General features: G+C 43.1%; 2 protein-coding genes across 4 annotated transcripts; both read left to right on the top strand.

The window, feature by feature from the left end:
• Nucleotides 1-21: 21 nt before the first annotated feature.
• LOC135345891 (cytoskeleton-associated protein 5-like) lies at nucleotides 22-21,263 on the top strand. 3 transcript variants are annotated; one of them, XM_064543342.1, is made up of 38 exons: nucleotides 22-213; nucleotides 524-717; nucleotides 1,003-1,126; nucleotides 1,334-1,413; nucleotides 1,534-1,624; nucleotides 1,735-1,818; nucleotides 3,455-3,703; nucleotides 3,840-3,953; nucleotides 4,104-4,298; nucleotides 4,718-4,882; nucleotides 6,318-6,446; nucleotides 6,634-6,831; nucleotides 7,027-7,212; nucleotides 7,426-7,536; nucleotides 7,724-7,933; nucleotides 7,980-8,051; nucleotides 8,138-8,229; nucleotides 8,420-8,603; nucleotides 8,746-9,192; nucleotides 9,440-9,568; nucleotides 9,747-9,941; nucleotides 10,103-10,570; nucleotides 10,764-10,979; nucleotides 13,504-13,639; nucleotides 13,960-14,153; nucleotides 15,357-15,508; nucleotides 16,035-16,163; nucleotides 16,224-16,283; nucleotides 16,730-16,856; nucleotides 17,125-17,268; nucleotides 17,607-17,912; nucleotides 18,106-18,294; nucleotides 18,504-18,728; nucleotides 19,154-19,304; nucleotides 19,358-19,405; nucleotides 19,458-19,531; nucleotides 19,585-19,650; nucleotides 21,032-21,263. In XM_064543342.1, exons 1-38 carry the CDS (start codon nucleotides 151-153, stop codon nucleotides 21,152-21,154), a joined length of 6,120 nt encoding a protein of 2,039 aa, XP_064399412.1. In that variant the 5' UTR covers nucleotides 22-150; the 3' UTR covers nucleotides 21,155-21,263. The 3 variants fall into 3 exon arrangements, with proteins under 3 accessions (XP_064399412.1, XP_064399411.1, XP_064399410.1); XM_064543341.1 differs by having other exon boundaries at nucleotides 16,035-16,283; nucleotides 19,588-19,650; XM_064543340.1 differs by having other exon boundaries at nucleotides 16,035-16,283.
• Nucleotides 11,459-13,325, top strand: LOC135345897 (TNF receptor-associated factor 6-like). Its single transcript, XM_064543349.1, has one exon. The coding sequence runs from the start codon at nucleotides 11,560-11,562 to the stop codon at nucleotides 13,204-13,206; it is 1,647 nt and encodes a 548-aa protein (XP_064399419.1). The 5' UTR covers nucleotides 11,459-11,559; the 3' UTR covers nucleotides 13,207-13,325.
• Nucleotides 21,264-21,296: the final 33 nt, after the last annotated feature.

The raw sequence follows: 21,296 nt of genomic DNA, 5'->3' as shown, positions 1-21,296 counted from the left end.
GCACGGAGCATTTAAAAACACTGGATTTTCCAAATAACGCCCACTTACTTGTTTTCTGTCTATCCAAGCAAAAACTCTTTTTTTCTTCCCTAGCAGTACTGTTCCCTGCTGCTCTTTTTTCAAAGTAGGCCTCTGATCTATGCTGCAGGTATGGCAGAAAAAGAACCGGAAGACTACTCCAAACTCTCTCTAGAAGTGAAGTTAGCTCACAAGGTGAAATAGGTGTTTATCACATAATGTATCAGTTTGTTAAGAATAAAAGGCTGATGTGTCTTACAACAACTTGATACCTGAATTAGTGGGCCAATCAAGTGCCGTCCAGAAAAACACATCTAGTACAATGTGTTGTTGGTGTACATCTCTGTATTTGTCTAAAGCTTCCCTTAAAGCTATATTAGAGTCCTCTCACTAACCATACCAAATTAAACTATGTTTGTAGATATTTATAAATAGTCTTATTATAACCATACCATATTAAATTATGTTTGTAGATATTTATAAATAGTCTTATTATTTCGTGTAGGTTTGGAGGGCTAGGCTGATGGGGTATGAGGAGGCGTCGAAGGTGTTTCGTAAGATAGATGATGAGGCCAGCTCGGAGTATTCCAAGTTCACTGGAATGATCAAGGGCTTCGTTACCGACAGCAACCAAATGGCCCAAGAGAAGGGAGTGGAGGCAGCACTGGCCTTTGTGGAGTCAGCAGCAGCTGCTTCAAAGTAAGCCCGTATGTGTAGCTCTAATGAGATTCAGGACTAATACTGTGATCTTAGTGCGAGGGTGTACAGTAACGCTTCCAGTTTCAAAGCATGTTTGTTGGTGTACATCTCTGTATTTGCTAAAGCTTCCCTTAAAGCTATTAGAGTCCTCTCACTAACCATACATGTAGGGTATGGCAGCCATATTGAACTGCATGACTGTACAACCTATAGCCAGCAAGGTCATACATGTACATTCACCTCTCTATATGCAGTGTATACCTGTTGAGTGTTTATCTTGTATAGGGTATGCTCGGATGTGGTGACTGGTATTGTCACCAAGTGTCTGAACGGACGTCCCAAGACCAAGGAGGGGGGGATTCTAATCTCCCTAATGTTTATTGAGATCGAACAGTTTGCAACTGTACAGGTAAGACATATTTTGTTTGTACATGTACAGCATTTATTTTCTGTGCAGTCATCTATTTTATTTACTTCCTTTTGTGTGTGTGCGCGCGCGTGTGTGTGTGTGTGTTTCTAGATCAATGTTCAGTAACCTAGCTGTTTGTTTACATTCAGGTTAACCTTACATGTACTTGCTACCTTACTTTTGTAATTGTATCTCTGCAACCATTAGGAGGAGATCATGAAGGGCTTTACACACAAGCAGCCCAAGATAGTGGCAGCATCGGCCCTAGTCTTCAATCGAGCCTTGCAGTGAGTCTATACTGCAAGTGCTTTGTTGTGGAGTCTTTACAGCTTTAAACTTTGTGCTTATAAGCAGCCAGTGTACATGTACATGTAAAATACTTAGCAACTAACCTTTGTATCTATCAGGGAGTTTGGAGCTAAAGTAATCAATGCGAAGATGCTCATGAAAGCAGTTCCTGCTCTGTTTGAGCACAGTGACAAGAACGTCAGAGCCGAGGTAGGTCACGTGTATTGTGCTGACTAATACCCAGGGCCACTAGCTGTAGACAGTATACATATAATTATGACAAAGTACACCCTGTTTAATAAATGTCTCTTTGTGTCCAGGCAAAGGCATTGGCCATTGAGCTATTCCGCTGGTTCGGAGTAGCCATCAAACCAACACTTGAGAAGCATCTGAAACCTGTTCAGGTACAACACACACGTATACACATATTAGCCTCGTCACTAGGCCAATTTTTCTTTAGAATCGACCTGGGAAAGAGGCTATATACCCTTACAGAAATGTATAAGTGCAGCACGTATGCTGCACACATGCAACAATGAGTGCTGCACGTGTGCAATGGATATTTATGTGCAGGACAAGCGTGTCATGAGAACCGAGCTTTACGGCTATCGTACATATATGCCACACGCATGTAGCCTGCACACGTGTCTGTTGCACGCCTTCCACACACATCCAGTTGGTATGCGAGCGAACTGCACACAAGCCACACACGTGTGCTTGCACGCATGCCAACTGCACTCGTTCCACACACATCCAGTTGGTATGCGAGCGAACCGCATACAAGCCACACACATGTACTTGCACGCATGCCAACTGCACTCGTTCCACACACATCCAGTTGGTATGCGAGCGAACCGCATACAAGCCACACACGTGTACTTGCACGCATGCCAACTGCACTCGTTTCACTCACATCCAGTTGGTATGCGAGCGAACTGCATACAAGCCACACACGTGTACTTGCACGCATGCCAACTGCACTCATTCCACACACTGTATTACTAGCAGCTGTCAAAAGTTTACTTCAAATCTTTGTCAAATTCTGGTCTAGTTAATAAGAACTTATAGCTCTTTTTTAAAGTTGGCTGAAGACTGAAGAGAATGCTAATGTGTCTTACCAACTAGTGACAAGCAATGCTACAGGCAACAAGTTCAAAGGAGAAAATCCCAGAGAAAACTGTTTTAGAGATTGGTGAGTTGTTTACATACTAAGTAGTCTGTTGGTTCTATTTCTGTAGTGGTTAAAACTGGTACATTAGTATATGTACAAGCACAAGTCCTTATACACTCCTGGTACAAGGAAGTGTAGTTTTCACATTATTTTCTAATGTAGGTAAAAAGAACATTTTCAAGCTGCAAGCAAAGCTAAAAGAAAACGCCTATATATACTTCTTATGCAACAGAGGTTGGAGAACTAGGAAAAGAACAAATATATATAGCACAAGTCCTTAATGTGATCTACTGTATACTGCAGTTTTATATTGGATAGACGATATCTTGAGTTTCCATGGTAACAATGGCAAGGGCATCATATGTGCATAAAGCAAGCAGCACATGTGCTACATGTATGTAGCACGTGTGCTGAATCTGGAAGCATAGGTGTGAGACAAAAGCACCACACACGTTATGCACACGTGTGACATGTGTGTGGCATGCGTACCATACACGTATGCCACACACAAGCAATACATAGGTGCAGTACGCGTGCATACAATAAGAGCAGCATGTGTGCAGACTGCATTCACAGTACATTCATGGGGCACTCTTAGTACAGCTTTTATGTTACTCTCCTCCTGCACTTGTACCACGCTTGAGTGCGAAATTCTGAAGTGTAGCACACGTGTGGCATACATGTCAGAAGTGTGTGCTATGAGAGTATATGCGTGCAACTGATATGTGCCACACACGTGTCACACTCATTGCATTTCTGTAAGGGTATACATACGTGTGCACTGTACAATAGCTGTAAACGTGCATAAACTTATCGTACATGTGCAATGTCATGTATGAATTGTTGATAATCACCTTTTTTCTCCACAGCTCAAAGAGCTAGAAGAGGAGTGGGGTAAGCTACCAGGAGTCCCACCGATCCCTCCACGTCGGCTCAGATCAGAGCAAGACACACCCATTGAGGCCCCTGCCCCATCTGGTGGAGGAGATGAGGATGGCGTAGAGGACGGGGGAAGTGAGGGTGCTGCAATGTTTTCCCAAGCAGCTCTCGACCCTTATGACCTGGCTGATCCTGAAGAAATGCTGGGGAAAATGCCAAAAGACTTCTATGAGAAATTGGTGAGGCCGGACAAGCATTCACCTGTTTTTTGTTGCTACTGGCAACAATCTCTTGGCTATAAATGTTGTAGGTCAACTTGATTGTGCTTCCAGTACTCAAATACATAATGTTTTACAGTAACCACATTGCTTGCAGGCTGATCCCAAGTGGAAGGAACGTAAAGAGGTGCTTGAGACAGTGCTGCCACTGGCCCAGTCCATCAAACTAGAGCGTGGAGATTATGGGGAACTTATCAAGGCACTGAAAAAGGTTAGTCATACAGTCAGTACTTGTACATGTACACATTGTGTAGACAGATATATGTGTAGCAAGCTACACTGTACATGTACATGTAGCTGAGACTGAACAATGTGTAATATTACTGTACTCTCAACGTTGTGCTACTGTACGTGAATGTAGGTCATTACCAAAGACAGTAATGTGATGGTGGTGGCTCTGGCTGGCAACATTGTCACTGGTCTAGCCAAGGGCCTTAGAGATGGCTTCCAGAGCTACGTCTCTACTATTCTGTCAGGGATTTTTGAGAAGTTTAAGGAGAAGAAGCTGAATGTTGTCAACTCCCTCCGTGATGCAGCTGATGCAGTCTACCTCACAGTGTGTACAGTATAATGTGCATGCATGTATATACTCAGGTTCACTTTCGAGTGATGCTTTATACTTAAGTAGCGTTATTGTGATATTCTTGGAATGATTCAATGGTCACGTTGACACAATTCTCTGCGTTATCTTGTTTTTCGGGTTCTCCTGTTCTCAGCAGTCCCCTATTCTCAGTTTTCTCCTGTTCTCAGCGTTCCCCTGTTCTCAGCTTTCTTTCGTTCTCAACATTACCATAACTCTCTAAGCTCTCAGAGAGAACAAGAGAACCCTGAGAGAACGCATTATTATATCGCAGGACGTACTGCTTTGTAACTGCATTTTTATTGAGGCATGCGAGTTCCTACACTAAATTTAAGTGTGTGTTATGCACTATTCTTTGCCCTACTGTACCACTCTGCCCCCCCCCCCCCCTGTAGACGTCTCTGGGGAGCATACAAGAGGAGGTAGCTGAAGCCCTGAATAACAAGAACCCGTCAGTTAAATCAGAGACTCTGCTGTTCCTCTGTCGCTGTTACCAGCAGTGTACTCCTGCCATGGTCCCGAAACCATTTCTCAAAGCACTGGCTCCTCTCACCGCTCAGGTACTCCATCTTATCAATGTACAAAGTATATACGTAATGTATATACATGCATGCATATACCTTATTATTTTCTGTGCTAACCACACAGACACTACATGGTTGGCAGGGTTTCATCCAGGATTTTAAATTGGGGGAGGAAGTTTAAAAAGGAACTGCGCGCGCCAGTGCGAAAAATGTGAGGCCACGCCCACTTCCTGTCACCACACCCCCTATATTGTTTACTTTTGGTGCCTATTAGCGATGTACTCTTGCCAATGTGCATTGACAGGCAACTCCATGTAACTTGGTATGCTGGTTTGAAATAAGTGGAGAGTGCATGATATCTAGGGCAAACTGCTTTTTTTGGTGATATGCAAAGCTTAACCTTTCTTCTAACTGCCTGCAAAGTTTTGGCCCTCTGTGATGCTTTAAACAAATCGTGCATGTTGAAGAAACACACCAAACGACCGAATGTAGAAATTAACCTTTGAACGTTGATTTCTCAAAACGTCACTTCAATACTACTAACCATTCACTCAAAAATATCTCGGCTATGAAAGTGCAAACTATTCAATTCTGGTATCATTTTGAAGCCAAAGCTCTGCTCTATCCAATTGAGCAATAAAACCCAATTTTATACTTTGTAGCTTAAGGGCCCTTTTCCTAAGTACTATCACACAGAAACCACATGTACTAATTATATACAAAACCAATGGATAGATTTGTGGTAAAACTAGGTGATGACCAATCATCCTCTAGCAAAGCTACATGTAGCAAAAGACCGTACGTGTCTAGATAATGTTGGGTATAGTACCCCTCTCTCTCTTCCTCTCCCTCTCTCTCTCTCTCTCTCTCTCTCTTCCTCTCTCCCTCTCCCTCTCTCTCTCTCTCTCTTCCTCTCTCCCTCTCCCTCTCTCTCTCCCTCTCTCTCCCTCTCTCTCTCGCTCTCCCTCTCTCCTCCTATTTTCCCCTCTCTTTTGGGGGGGAAGCTGAGCATTCTGAGGGGGAAGCTTCCCCCCCGCCCCCCCCACTAGATGAAACCCTGGTTGGATATACATGTAATAATGTCAGTAACTGTTGCTGACTTGTAGTGCTGTTATGTACATATCGGAGTATTGCTGCTGATCACTCTTTCTCTCAGTCTTCGTACAAGTACTGTACCTTTCGTAACAGAGGATGATCCACCTAATAAGTACATATAGCAATCCACTCTCCCAGCTGCTGTTTACCGCATAGCACGAAATTTTCGAGGTACAAGTTTCGTGGAATTGCCTCTACGTTGAATACATTTCGCCCTATACTGTGTGTCACTGTACATTGCGTTCGTCATTAGCTATTTTCGTGGAGAATTGCTAACCCTCGAAAACAGCAAAAATTCAGGGCCTCGAAATGTTCGCACTATACAGTAAATCAATTTAATTACTGATTCCCCTCCCACACTCACACACACTCCCAGAAATTGGATGATACTACCCCCCTAGTGAGGGAGGCAGCTCAGGAGGCTCTGGGCACAATGCTCCGAGTGGTGGGGGACAGACCAATGAACCAGTACCTAGAGGGAGTCGATAAGGGGAAGATGGCCAAGGTACAGTATGAGCGTTAGTATTCTGTGTGCTCACTGGAATTGAACTAGAGCACTTTACACAATTTGTTGACAGCCTGAGGATAAAGTACGTGTTATACCCCAATCTTGCTACATGTACATGTATACATAGTATGTTGCATGCATTTTCCAGTGTACTGTTCCCTCAATGTTTATTTGCTTTGTGTAGATTCAGGAGCACCGCGAGAGTGTGTCTCTCAAGATCCAGACAGGGATTATCCCCAGTCCAATGAAGGGCCAGGCAGCTGCTGGTGGGGGAAAGGAGCCCCCCAAAGGAAAGAAGCCAGAAGCTAAGAAACTCGAGCTAGCTGAGGAGTCTGCCGAGCCAGTCAAGAAGAAGAAGCCTGCTGCAGCAAGTCAAAAGAAGGTGTGTTTTTGTTGTGGGGCTATTGTTTACGATTATACGTATGTGTATGTGTGTGTTAGTATCTTCCATTGCATAGTTAGTCGTACACTAAAACTCTAACTCTAGTATGTACATGTACAGTAGCCGATGAATGTACACAATACAATACCTACTACATTGTATATACTGTTAGTACGGCTGCCTTTCACCTCCTAGCCTCCCAAGAAGAAAGTTGAAGGTGCCACCGCTGCAGCACCGGAGTCCAAACCAGCACAGGGCTCTACTACAAAGAAACCTGCAGCCAGTGGTGGGAAGGCTAAGGGAGGCAGCAAAGGCAAAGCAAAGAGTGGAGCTACTGCTGGCATAGGAGAGCCACCGGATCAACCAGAACCAGCGATTGCAGTGAGTGATATTGTAACTACAGTATGTGGCATATACATGTACATGTACCAGTTTCAATTACTTAGGCTTTCTTTTGTGAACAAATCATGCAAATCATTTCGGCCCCACATTGTACATGCATGTACATGACGTACATGTACGTGTGACATGTATTGATACACTGTATCTATACAATAGTCATGTTACTAACCCCACTGGTGTACCATTATGCAGACTGAAGAAGTAGAGGAGAAGGCCAATGCGGTGCTCCCCTCCGGCATGCTAGACAGACTGGCGGACCCAAAGTGGAAGGAAAGACTGGAAGCATGCGAGGAATTCAAAAAAGTAAGCAACTTACAGTACATTACGTTTACATTAACCACCATAAATTCCTTGGAAAATGAAGCCACCCAATCTACTTGGTAGCCCTGAAATATTACCCGTAGTGTTGCGTGGACGATTATATACGTTTTCTGTATGGTACAGACTACAGTACATGTATGAAAGGCTTACACGAACTGTTTCATTGCAGTTTGTGGAGGGACTTTCCCCCAGTGAAATGCAGTCCCTGTTATTCTGTAAAGTACTGGCACGGAAACCAGGATGGAAGGACAGTAACTTCCAAGTAATGAATGCCAAGTTTGCCGTTGTGGCCACTTTGGTGGAGAAAGCTAAAGTATTTGGTAAGAAGTCCACAACATGTGTGCTGTCTGCTCTGGTGGACAAGTTTGCTGACATGAAGGTACAGAGAAAGCAATGTTCGAATGACATGATAGTAATTTGTGCAGGTCAAAGCGAGATCAGGAGAAACTTTGATGATTCTGTCGGAGAGAATGACTCTCAACTATATCACCATGCTGGTGAGTTGTAAGCATGACACTACAGGAATATTTTGTGGCAGCATACTGTACATGTAAAATATGCTGTAACCTGTACCTGTGTGCAGGTAATGAAAGCTGCGTTTGAGCAGAAGAGTCCTAAAGTTCAGTCGGAGAGTCTTGACTGGTTGGGACAAGCTATCAAAGCATTCGGATTCATGTGAGTACACTGTTACACACAACAATTATGGGCAAGACTTGAAGTCTGGTGCTTGTGGTCGTACAGTGTATGTGCATGTGTAGTCTACATGATACATGTACATGTGCATGTACTCTCTTGTTTCTTCGTGTCTGTTTACATGTGTGATGCACCCTGTACCTGTACATGTACATACAATAATAACGTACAGGATCAAAGCCAAGCCTCACATTGACTTTGTCAAGAAAGCGTTTGGCGCCTCCAACCCTGCCGTCAGAACTGCTGCCATTAACGTGGTGGGGGTCATGCACTTGTATCTGGGGGCTCAAGTGACAGTGTTCTTTGAGGAGGAGAAACCAGCCCTCAAGCAACAGATTGATGATGCCATCGCCAAGGTAACAGTGTGCAGTAAAAGTACTCAAAAAACTTGTACATTGATGTTTATTGATGTTAGTCGTTTCTCCTATGAGCTTGAATTCATTATCGTGTATTTCTTTTGTTTGTAATAACGCATTTCCTTTCATACTATTACATTAGGTGTCTGCTGAGTCTGCCCCTGTGCCGACGAGAGGTCCCAACATCCCCGGGGAGGATGACGGGGAGAGTGAGGAAGAAGGGGATCCCCTTGGTGACGATGACGGACCTCCCCCTAAATCAGTGTCCCTCGCTGACATGATGGACAAGGTCGACATCAGCTCTCAAATCAAGCCTGAACTCATCAAAGAAATGGCCGATAAGAACTGGAAAATAAGAAACGAGTCTTTGCAGAAGGTGCAGGAGATACTAAAGACGGCCAAGTTTGTGAAACCGTCACTAGGTGACCTGCCCGGTGCCCTGAAGGGACGGCTGTCTGACTCCAACAAGAAGCTCATCATCACCACTTTAGATATCATCAAGAACTTGTCCACTGCAATGGGATCCGGGTGCTCAAAATATTTGAAAACTTTTATACCTGGAGTGCTGAATTGTCTGGGAGACTCAAACGTAAGTCTAGAAGGGTTGAAGTTACTGCTACGTATAAATTCGTCTAGAGTCTAGAACTTTAAGAGCATGTACAGTGTACATGTATCTGTGTTATAATAGGCCAATTTGAACTTGCATAAAATACAAACAAAACTATCAATGGGTGTATTTACATGTACAATGTATGTAAAAGAGTTTATAGGTTAACCGATTTGCATTTTTTGTACTTAGTATTATTTGGATGATAGTTTCCTTGTCCCCTGCACAGCCTGGAGTTCGTTCAGCCAGTTTGGAGACCCTGAATGCCTGGCACGATGTGCTCACCATGAACCCCATGATAGAGCAGGAGCTCATCGCTAATGCACTCTCCACAGAGAGCCCCAACCTTAGAACTGAGGTGCATACTAACACCAAAATGTCCATGTGTGGTTTAGATACTTAAAATATAAAATAGCGTACAGAACCTAGAATGAGGACATGTGGGCCTAACAATAATCTCAAGCCAGCAAAATGTTGCATTTGCTGTAACACATAAACATTTCAAGTTTTGACTTTTTACCTGTATATACATGTAGCTTCTTGGCTGGCTCCAAGAGAAGCTACCAGAATGCCACAAACTTCCCGCTGAGGTGAATCTCATCATCCCTCCACTCTACTCATGTCTAGAAGACCGTAGCGGGGAAGTGAGGAAGAAAGCAAACGCCACTGTACCTGTCTTGATCTCTAAAATTGGATATGAAGTAATGGCTAAGGAAGCTACAAAGTTAAAGGTACGTGTGTGTATACGTGTACTTGTACATTGTGTGTGTATGTCAGTGTTTTTCAACGTGGACACATTCCAGTGAAAGCGAGGATCATTTTGCATACAGATCGAGATTGTTACAAAAATAATAGTAATTCTTTTACTATTCCGCTTCATATTCCATTTCAGGGCTCTTCCAAAGCGACGGTGATTGGGATCATAGAGAAGCACCGCTCCGCTGCCCCCTCAAAGCCTAAAGGTACTCCAGCCCCAGCAGCTGAACCCAAGAAGCCTCCCAAAGCCGAGAAAGCACCTGAGAAGTCTACAGAGAAAGCTACCAAGAAAACAGCCTCTGGAAAACCCAGGGGCAAGGCAGGGTCAAAGGCTTCTGCTGGTCAGAAAGTAAGCAGTTCTAAGAAGAATGCTCCTGAGCCAAGCACTGGATCACCTCTAGTTTTCGTACCAAATGGAAAAGAGAGTCGAACAAAAGATGAGGAGAGAATGAAGACTCTCAAGTGGAACTTTCAGGCACCACGGACAGAGCATATAGACCAACTCAAGGAGCAACTCGCACCATGTGTCAGTACTGATCTGCACGCCAGCCTCTTCCATGATGACTTCAAAAAACATCTAGCAGCACTGGCTACTCTCACTAAGGTATTTTATGACTGTACACTCTGACTGTGCTTGTCATACGATACAAATCCAAGCTATGTCATGTATATGTGCAAACTTTTTTAATGTCTGTCATGTACTGACACTAAGTAGGCCTTTCTTACATGCAAAGCCATGTGCATGTTTAAACCTTTAGTGCTCTCACTAACCCCTTCTCTCACCCTACCCCCTCCAGTGTGTGTCTGGTGCTGCTCCTCACAAAGAGGCTGCGACCGGCTGCAGTGACCTCTTGCTGCGCTGGATCACGCTCAGGTTCTTTGACACCAACACCACCGTGAATATGAAGTGTCTCGAGTTTCTCAGTGCCCTATTCAAGATGCTGCTGACTGTGGATGAGTACCGGATGTCTGATTATGAGGCCAATGCATTCTTACCCTATCTTGTTAATAAGGTGATTATTTAGTGGGTGTTTTTGGGATCTGGCCTGTATACAGCTGTATAAGTTTGTAGTGCGTTATGTGCATATACATGTAGCAGTAAACTGGTACTATATTTTTCGACCTATTATAAGCGTTACGTTAGCAAGGCCTCTAATTGCATGAAACGAAACCGAGTACTATTCACCTTGCCAGTGCATGAATGCTATACTCCCTTCCTTCACACCGTGCATTACTAGTCCAGATGTGACACGCTATTTTAATAGCACTGCTTCACTGTACAAATTCCAGCACTATTGTACATGTACATCATACAATGAGAAAAAACGACCTAGTACATGTCTAATGTTTTTTTGTTTGATTCATGATTGGGGACATATTTTATCTGCTGCACATTTCTTACCTCTGCATAAACAAATTCACTGCATTCCTTAGCTGTTGGTCAATTCTATATTTAGCAACATGGGGTCTTCCCTAAACTTAACCAATGCTGTGTGAGCAGTTTGCAAGGTGTGGCTCACATCAAGCACTCCTACATACATTGTATACTTAGATTTACTTTAGCTTAAGCTTGTACTGTGTTTTAGTCAAAACATGGAACTTTCTGAGATTAACAGAACTTGTCAAAGTGCTTGTGAGGAGGATCCAGTCACCCCACAGCAGCAGTCTCGCTATGATTCCATCCGATCCCCTTCTAGATCCAGGAGACAAAGTGGCTTTGAGTGTGAATTTGTTGTTCCTGCTCCTACCCTCATCCAAACAGAGTGCTCCATCTGTTTACTCATACTTAAAGAGCCTTATCTTATTGGCTGTTGTGGACATAACTTCTGTAAAGTTTGTATCGAGCAAATCAAAGCCAAAGCCATGCCCTGTCCGCTGTGTGGTGAACAGGAGTATGGCGTCCTGCCCAACAAAGGTCTGCAAAGATCGATGAATGAACTCAAAGTCGAGTGTTCCAAGAAGAGCGTTGGTTGTTTATGGACTGGGGACCTGGGCAGCTTCAACACACATTTGAATGAAACGTACGACTCATATACACAACTTTCAGGCTGTAGCTATGTCGAAGTTGAATGTAAGCACGGTTGTGGAGGTCGTTTTCTTCGTAACTTCGTGTCGAATCATCAGAATGAGAAATGTCCTCAGAGACCGTTTTGTTGTGACTATTGTCGTGACTATAACTCTATCCATGCTGATGTGGTGCATAGGCACTGGCCTTTATGCAAATTCTACCCTCTAAGATGCCCAAACAAATGCACTGTGTATGCTATAGAACGTCAGAACATGGAGAATCATCTCGAAAATGAATGCCCACTCAAGGTGATAGATTGTGAATTCCAATATACTGGTTGTACTGTCAGGTTGCCTAGACAAGATATGCCTACTCACACGTCCAAAATGTACATCGAACACATGACACTTCTCAGCTCACTCAATCAGAAACTGATTGAAGACTTGTCCGCCAAAGATGACGATTTTGCGGTGTTTTCTGACGAGGTGAATTCCAAGATATCGAATAACGAAGCTGAAATTGAACAACTAAGAAATGAAAATTCCATGTTGAAACACACATTAGCTGAAATGCGGTCTGATATGCAGACAATGTTTGTTCAGATAAAGCAATCCATCACCAAACTACAGGACCAGCCTAAAATCCAAGAAGAGAAGCTGAAACAACACAGTGATTTTTGTCAGTCCAATGTCGACAGTCTCAACTCTAGTCTCGATTCTGTTCAATCTAGCCTCTCAACACAGTGCTACTCCATACAAGCACACATGGGCTTGTTTCCGATCGTCTTCAAACTAAACAATTTCGAAAAGCACCGTGAAAATGGAACCAATTGGATCAGCCCCCCATTTCGATCTAGTCGTGACGGATACAAACTCTGCTTAGTTGTTGAGTGTAAAGTTGATGGCGGTTTTGTGTCTGTGTATGCTTGTCTGATGCAGGGGGACTCTGATGACTCGCTCTCCTGGCCATTCTGTGGTGAGATAACCATTCAGCTGTTGAACCAACTCGGCGATCGTCATCACGCAACAGGGACCATTCGATTCACTCTGTTCACACCGTCAGTTTACGCAGCCAGAGTGTACGACTCAGAGCACGGGCCTAAAGGATGGGGGCAGCAGAAATTCATTGGTCACCAAGAACTTGGCTATAATGGCGTCAAGAAGAGACAGTACTTATTGAATGACTGCTTGTGTTTTAGAATATCAAGAGTTGAAGCTCTCAAGACATTGTAATGATCAGTAACCAACCATCTATAAATTATGTACATTCAATTATTTTCTTTTTAGGGTGTCATTTTGTGCTTGTACTGAATGTCAAACAATGTTCATTCAATGATTGTTTAGCAAAACAATGTAAATCAAAACTCCATACTAAAGTTAACCTGTGCAGAGTTGGTGCAATTAAACTGAGCCCATACTTAACACTGTATGCTGCTATTATACGTAATTTAAACACTGAAAGTTTATTCTATTAAATCCACAGTGTCTTTTACACTTAGGATCCGATAATCCCCCTCCTTCTCACTCCAGGTTGGGGACAGCAAGGACCCAGTGCGTAAGGGCGTCCGCGCTCTGTTCAGGGACATCTGCAGCTTCTACCCCCCAGCCAAACTCTTTACTTTCCTCCTCGATGGTCTCAAGTCAAAGAATGCAAGACAAAGAACAGGTACTAGAGCTATTGTGGCACTGGTAGATTGAAAGGTGTGCATGTATTTATTGTACGTTTCATTACACAGTTTTGCCATTTGATTTGGTGTTGTCATTAAAAATTCGACAGTACTATACATATGTACATGTACTGCTTATGTTTATTTATGCCAGGCTCTCATTTCACATGGCTATTCGATTTAATATCATTGATCAGTCTAAAAACATACATTTGATAGGTTATTTAATTATTAAGCCATATCATCCATGGTCGAATTCCTTGTACATTTTTGGGTTCTGTATTGACTATAAGATTTTCACTTCTTACACTTCTTACAGAGTGCCTGGAGGAGCTGGGGACACTGATCCAGTACAACGGGATGACCGTGTGTGGGGCTCAGCCACAGAAGACTGTTCCAATTATCGCCCATCAGATCACTGACAGGGACAACACAGTACGAATGGCAGCCCTCAACGCCATAGTGGTTGTGTATGGCAATATGGGAGAAGGAGTGTACAAGTTCACATCACAGGTAAATGGGGCTGATCAAAAGTTCATTAGGATTCCTAATGAACTCTTGGGCTGATGTATACATGTACATAACAATGCCAAAGACACTGTACAGTGTAATTATGAATATGTGCTTGCGTAATTATGTACATGTACACGTTCATTTGCAAGTCTGCTTCAGCAACAAATGAAAACTTTTCGATATAGTTCTTAATGTTACACATCATGTTGCTGTCAAGGTAACAAATAGTCCCTTCCATGTTTTTATTGGGGGGAGCGAAGCGAGTCCGTACCTAGTCTTCAACGTTGCAATTCTGTCTGTTATGTATGTATGTCATGGACCGGCACGATAACTTGGTTTTGAGAATCATGATCCTTTACCAACTTTTACGTGAATTGCTGCGCATGAGCACAACTATAGCTAGCTACGTGTAGCTCAGACAACAACACACATGCAGAGACTCTTGAGGCGACAGGCACGCCTGCAGCGGGTCACAATAGCTCAGATGGGGACCTTCTCAGCCTGAGGTCACATAGGCACGCCTACAGGAGGCTTACTTGATACAAACATGTAGGATAGGTCACAGCATGGTCTTGATAATAAACATATACATGTAGATCAATAGGACAACACAGAGACACTACGGCAGATCAGGTACGCTTACAACAGGTAGCTAAAGTTACTTACTCACAGTATACTATAGCCTTGTAATTTGAGTCCAGCAAAAAGGGATAATAATATCTCCTTGCTCCTAATGTTAGTTTGTACAGCCAGCTCTTTCATGCTGAACTTTCACTCATAGATATGTTTCACCTTCATGTGTACACCACAGTCGTATCTAATCCTGTGCATCAGACTACTCGGTTATTTGTTGTTTTATAGCTGTGCGCCCAGTTTTTTTGGCATAATGAGTTGGAATCATACACAATTCGCGCACGCTCGGCCCCCACAATGTTGTACATTCTCCTAGTTTATTACATGGTCACATACGTGTAGCCTCGGAGGCATATTTGGTAAGGGTTGTCATGGTGTAAAACACATCCCAGGCAGCTCGCCCTCGGGGGGGGGGGGGGTGGTACATTCATACAAAACTCGATTTCATGCTACATGTATATCTATTATATATATATAATAGATATCCTACAGTGGTTCTGTATACATGTATATCCAGTCACTTGTTTCTGGTGTTGTATTTATCTTGAAGTCTTTGACGACTCCCTCTAGTTGTCTGAAAAGGATGCAAGCTTGCTGGAGGAGCGAATTAAGAGGTCTGGAGTCAAGGCACCCTCTTCCTCTCAATCATCTGGTGCAGTCAAGGCCCCTCCTCCACACAGTGATGACACTGCTCAGCCAAAGCAGTCAAAGTTTAAAGTCAAGTGAGTGTTTCTAAACACTGTTAGTACATGTAGCTACCTGGTGATAGGGTCACCTGCATGATTGGTTGGTCGGTCTGTTTGTTATTCTGTGTGTTCTGAGTCTGCTCACCTAGATGCGGTAATGCTGTGTTTATACCATAGATAGCCTCAACACAACACAACACGCAGTAGTTAAAGCCACTGTTAGTACATGTAGCTACCTGGTGATAGGGTCACCTGTATGATAGGTTGGTCGTTCTGTTTGTTGTTCTGTGTGTTCTGAGTCTGCTCACCTAGATGCGGTAATGCTGTGTTTATACCATGGATAGCCTCAACACAACACAACACGCGGTAGTTAAAGCTTTGTTGTCGAATAAAAACGAGCAAAAGCTAAGAAGCTTGAACCTGCACGTTGGCTTAAATACTCACGTGGCTTTGACTCAAGGTTGTACACTACACTAAACCCCAAATTAACGCTGAGGAATTGCAAGTCAGTGCTCTAGTTTCACTGTTTGACTGTGGCATATTATGTATTCTCCCCTTATAGAAATGTCCCCAGCCGAGAGCCCACTGCCTCGATGTCAGAACCTGTTGTCTCTTCTAAGGAGAACACCCCGCCGAGTGTGGAGGCCCCCTCTATAACTGAGCCAGCTCCCAAAGTCACAGGCCCTTTCAAGTATGTACCTGTTGAGCCCCTGCCTCCAATGCCGGAACCGACTGTTTTTAAACCACTCAGGAAAGAAGAACTGGATATAATGCAAGCACCATTACCAAAGATACCTCAATTACGCTCTAGGTGAGTACTATACAGTACATATAAAATTAATTATGACTAATTTTGCGGTTCTGTCTCGAGGATAATGAAGGATAATGAATCATTCTGCTCTCCATTTAAGTATAATCCAATTTTATACACCCAAAACGTCATATCCGGCTGTAATAAACGTATAATGAAAACCTAGTTTGTGGCCAGCCAATACTGGCCAGTCTACAGAATAGCGAGTGGCCGCATTTCAGGGTGAGTTTTTGGTAAAAATCTAGCTAGCAATCCGTGCCAAACCAAATGGCTGGGATATTTAAGTAGCCGTACTTCAGAGAGCTGGAATAGCGAGAGCTTACTGTAGATAGTGTGTGAGTGGATTTCCCTTAGCACTGTTCAGTCAATTTTCCTAAAACATTCCGGCTATAATTTTGTTGTATACAAATTGGAGTAATGTCCTTGCTGTTTTTATATGTCGACAGGAACATGCCGAACACACTGCTGACACTCACCCCCACCAGACAGGCCAGGACTTCGGAGGCCATCAGCTTCATCATCTCTCAGATTACAAGCAACGACTCATCCACCTGCAGCAAGGGTATCAAGCAGGTACAATTCATACAAAACTATATGTATTCATGTATACGTAGTGTATTATGCATCAAAAAGAGTACCGTGCTCTCGCAAAAATACGCCCACCATTTTCTGTTAGGCTTAAGGGCTGTTAGGCTTTGAGAGGGGATGGGCATATTGCACCAAGGCACGGTAAATGTCTGGACATGTAAGAATCAGTGTGTTTTTGTCTCTACTTCTTATTGTAGTATTATGAAAGCGTTTTTTGCTCCCCTATGTTTTTTGCTCCCTCCTCCCCCCTTAGATTGAGGCAGTGATAGTGAGTCCATCCCAACGGCCTGCCATAACCCCTCATGTGGACCAGCTGCTCAGGGCACTCCTCCTACAGATGAGAGTAAACTTCTCGTCACCACTCACCAACGCCAGTGATAGTGACTCTCAGAAAGAGGTGCAGTAACCCTAACACAGTTTGTCATTAATTTGTGAACGTTGTTAGTGCATGGTGACTATTAAACAGATGTACATGTACAGTGCCTAGTGATCTCAGGGTAGTTACATGTACTATTGATTTCCTCTTACACGTACATTCACAACGGCCAACTTGTAGCACTAAGAGTTCTGAAGTGTTTTTGACTCTTACATGGGAAGGTGCAATGCTGTACATATACATGTGCTGTGCTGTGCTGTACTATACTGTACTGTACAATGTGTATAATGCACAGTAACGATAGTAACTAACAGCAAATGGGCGTGATTGGCTTGTCTCTATGCCCCCCTCCCCCCTAGGTGATGGATGATGCTAAGATGCTGACCTCGTGCATAGTAAAAGTGCTTGAGGAGCCAAGTTTGGCTATCTTGGTCAGCCAGGACACACTCGTGGAACTGGAGAGAGACGTGGTGGCCTACCTCACTGACGAGAGACTGCTCAAACTCGACGATGCCGCTCAACTACTCAGGGTGTTCAACTACCTCATGCTGCGACTCTGTGAGAACTGTGACAAGACGTCTGTGTACGGGTCCCTGCTGCAACTGTTGGCCAAGAATATGCACTCAGGGGCTGCTCAGAGCAAGCAAACAGACCTCATCATGAAGGTGACGTTTGTTGCCTTGGTGTGTGTTTGTGTGAGTGTGGTACAGTACAATGTGTATGCAGTTACGAGACCAGTTGTGTTTATTTATGCTTCTTACAATGTGTATGTATTGTTTGTGTCGGAATCACTCATTGTGATGACCCATTTCACTTTGTACAGGACTGTGATTTATGATTGCTCTCCCTTACTCGCAGTGTATTTGGAAGCTGACCAAGCTGCTCCCTCAGTTTGTGTCCACAGTCAACCTGGACCGCCTCCTATCTGAGATCCACCAGTGTTTCGAAGTCTACTCTAAGCACGAGCCCCCAACCCCACAGATGGACGTGCCCATTCGGACAGTCAAGACCATCCTATTCCATCTCATCAACTCTGTTGGAGAAGAGGTCAGTGGGCGGAACCTACATGCATGTGTATTGTACGTGTACTCTAGCTGGAACCATATACACACAGGGTTATGCATGTATTATAAATGATAGAAACGTAAATTGTGACTGAAATGTTGTCGTATCCATTGAGTTGTTGTGACGTCGCTTATTTTAGTTGGTACGTACATGTACTTCACAATCATGTTCTCTGTTCGATGACTCTACAGCTACTCAACCACTTGGCTCTGATCCGAGACAGTAAGCACTCCCAGGTGACCCAGTACATTCAGAAGACCCTCAGGAAAAAGGCTACAAGCGCCTCAAGTAATGGAGTGCCCACTGCCCAGAGTAATCCGGAGGACACCATGGACATACCTCTCATGCCAGCTGACCTGGTCGCTACGTTTAGTGAAATACTTAAGAAAATTGGAAACCCTGCCACCAAAAAACAGGTACATGATCCAGATGTACGTATAATCTGGAATTTTTTGCACTAACATCCCTCTCCTATACATTTACATGTACAATAATGTATATAGTGCACACCTCTATTGTTTTTCCTCAGCTGTACAATGTAGTTGTAACCCTGTACATGTAGCTGTAATTATCGTGCTGTACAAATTTATATAGCAAGTGCTATAATGCATTATTTTTTGGCAAGGAAATAAATTTGACGATCATTTTGGTGAATCTGGTGACGCTTACTAAAGTTATAATTTCCCATATCCAATGTTCTAGGAGTTGCCCAGTCCTCAATCTATGCAAGTGGTCAATTATTCTTCATTTGCTTCATTCGCGAAATTTACTTGCCGTACTGTATGTATTATGTGAAGCAGTGAACCTACCGTATTTAATGTGCTATTTCGTTTCTCTGCAGGGACTTATTGAATTGTATAGCCTCAAACAAAAGAACAAAGAATTTGATCTCGAAAAATTTTTCAAGAAAATTAATGTTTCAACATTTTATCGCTCCTTTATTGAAAGAGGCCTGCGAGAAATTGACAGTGAAATGAATGAGGGAGTAAAAGGTAGTTAATGCAGTGTAGAGGTGTTCACTTGGATATAACCTATAAATATACAGTGTCTGATCACATGAAGTCAGACCCTAATGAAACATCCTCAAGTGAAAGTGAGTGGTATTTGGTTGCCCTAATGTTTACTGTTTAATTTTCCTACTATAGGTATATATGCTAAACACTACAAGCGTCTGCAGCAGGTCCAGTCGAGAGCGAGTCAGCTGATGGAGATCTCACTGGTGAGTTTAGCTAATTATAGCTGAAGCTGTGTCATTTCCCTCCCCTTCCTTAGCAGGAGAAACCAACACAGAGAGAGATCAAGACAGTCCCCACTCCTGACACCAAACACACCGTCACAGTACGCACAATAATATGTAGCCTATGATAATTAAAGGTCAATACATGTACATGTACTCGATACCATTTCATTCATAGGCTAGACTGCCTTCACGTTCATAATAGCATAGATTGAATAGGGAGAGGGATTGGAAACGGAAGTTACCTCAACATTATATCCGCGTTACGCCGGGGTTTAATTGAGGCTGCATGTGTATCTAACGTTGGTAAAATCTAGTACCTTGACTTGTCTGCTAGATTATACTAGTGGAGGAATGCCAGGGTCAATAGGGTCACGTTTAATGAAGGATTAAACATTCTTGTTCTGGGTTCTTGACCTTTGCTGCATATAGCAGCTTAGCGCTTCTGTTCTTTATTTGCCTGCTTGGAAAGCTTACTATACCTGATCTATCCAGTGCAGCAAACCAGTAAACCAGTACATCAAAATTTATACCCTAGCCACGGAAGGCTAATTTCCATACCTTGATTTCCATATCTTGTGGTTTTGAAGAATGCAATAAAAAGGTCAAAGGTTGCAATTAAATCCTGGATCTCCTCTCTCAAGCTGATTCCTCTGGGGCGCGATAGCTCAACCGATTTCTGTTGTGATTATAAAGAGGATCAAGCTATTGATGGTGTATAAACTCAGGGGCGCGAGGGTAAACTCAGTTTTACATGTAAAACATAGGGCCAATTGGTGTTTTAATTAGTGACCTTTTGACACTGGCATTCCTCCTCTGAGATTATACTACATTTGTACTAAAACTTGCACTTCCAACCGACACTTGAGACCATATGGCACACAGTACATGCATCGATGAGTTGCACAGTCTTAGCTATACTAGGTATACATCAAGATCTCATAGCGTGTTTTGTACCTCTAGCTCTTCACAAAAGTCAAAAATCTTGATGCTCACCATTAGGGGGCATGAGAATGACGTTTTAGGGGGGCTCTGAATATCTTGTAGTGATAATAATTCATGAAACATTGTTTCCCGCGTGTTGAGCAACCGTAACACGGATTGACATCAAAGACTCTCCGATGCCATGCTGCAAATTCAATGTAAAATGTCACGTGACGCTACTTCCGTTTCCAATCTCTCTCCCTATTCAATCTATGCTTAAAATAACATATTTCGCTGGTTTGCTATCTGCTACTTCTGCGAATTAGAGTAAAATCGCAAAAAGGTGTACTCACACATAATTTTAAAACTACTTTCGAGTAATTGATTTCACAACTTGAGCAGAATTTAATTGAGCTAAACGGTGAAATCGTAGACAAATCTACCTGTGCACCTAAGTATTTTTAAATTGGTACTTGTGGTGGAAGCATGCATGACCCCTGGGGCTATGAGACACATCAAGTGTGCTTTTTTTTTTTTTGATGTCGCTATCCCATGCAGGTACCCCCTCCTGATGTTGACCACGAGAAAGATGCGAGTCCATCATCCAAACCCAAAGTAGACCGCTCTCTCTATTTAGAAGAAATGCGTAGGAAACTGGATCGTCTTAAAAAGACAACTTAGGCTATATAGCTCACTTGTGCTATAAACTGTCGTATTTACTAATGTTTGTGTTCATTCTGGTGTTTCACTGATTGTTGGATTATTACTCATTGCATCACTGTTGAGACAATTATTATGCACAAGTGCATCCATGAAAATAATT

This window comes from Halichondria panicea, chromosome 13 (genome assembly GCF_963675165.1).
Source record: "Halichondria panicea chromosome 13, odHalPani1.1, whole genome shotgun sequence".
Classification (NCBI taxonomy): domain Eukaryota; kingdom Metazoa; phylum Porifera; class Demospongiae; order Suberitida; family Halichondriidae; genus Halichondria; species Halichondria panicea.
The sequence above is the reverse complement of the archived record's forward strand: the minus strand, read 5'-3'. Positions and strand labels throughout refer to the sequence as shown.

Bases quoted from the DNA above. Each gene is read 5' to 3' on its own strand.
- LOC135345891 (XM_064543340.1), top strand. From the start codon at position 151: ATGGCAGAAAAAGAACCGGAAGACTACTCCAAACTCTCTCTAGAAGTG. The intron at 1,127-1,333 runs GTAAGACATATT...TGCAACCATTAG, and splicing joins AACAGTTTGCAACTGTACAG to GAGGAGATCATGAAGGGCTT. The intron at 10,571-10,763 runs GTATTTTATGAC...TACCCCCTCCAG, and splicing joins CACTGGCTACTCTCACTAAG to TGTGTGTCTGGTGCTGCTCC.
- LOC135345897 (XM_064543349.1), top strand. From the start codon at position 11,560: ATGGAACTTTCTGAGATTAACAGAACTTGTCAAAGTGCTTGTGAGGAG.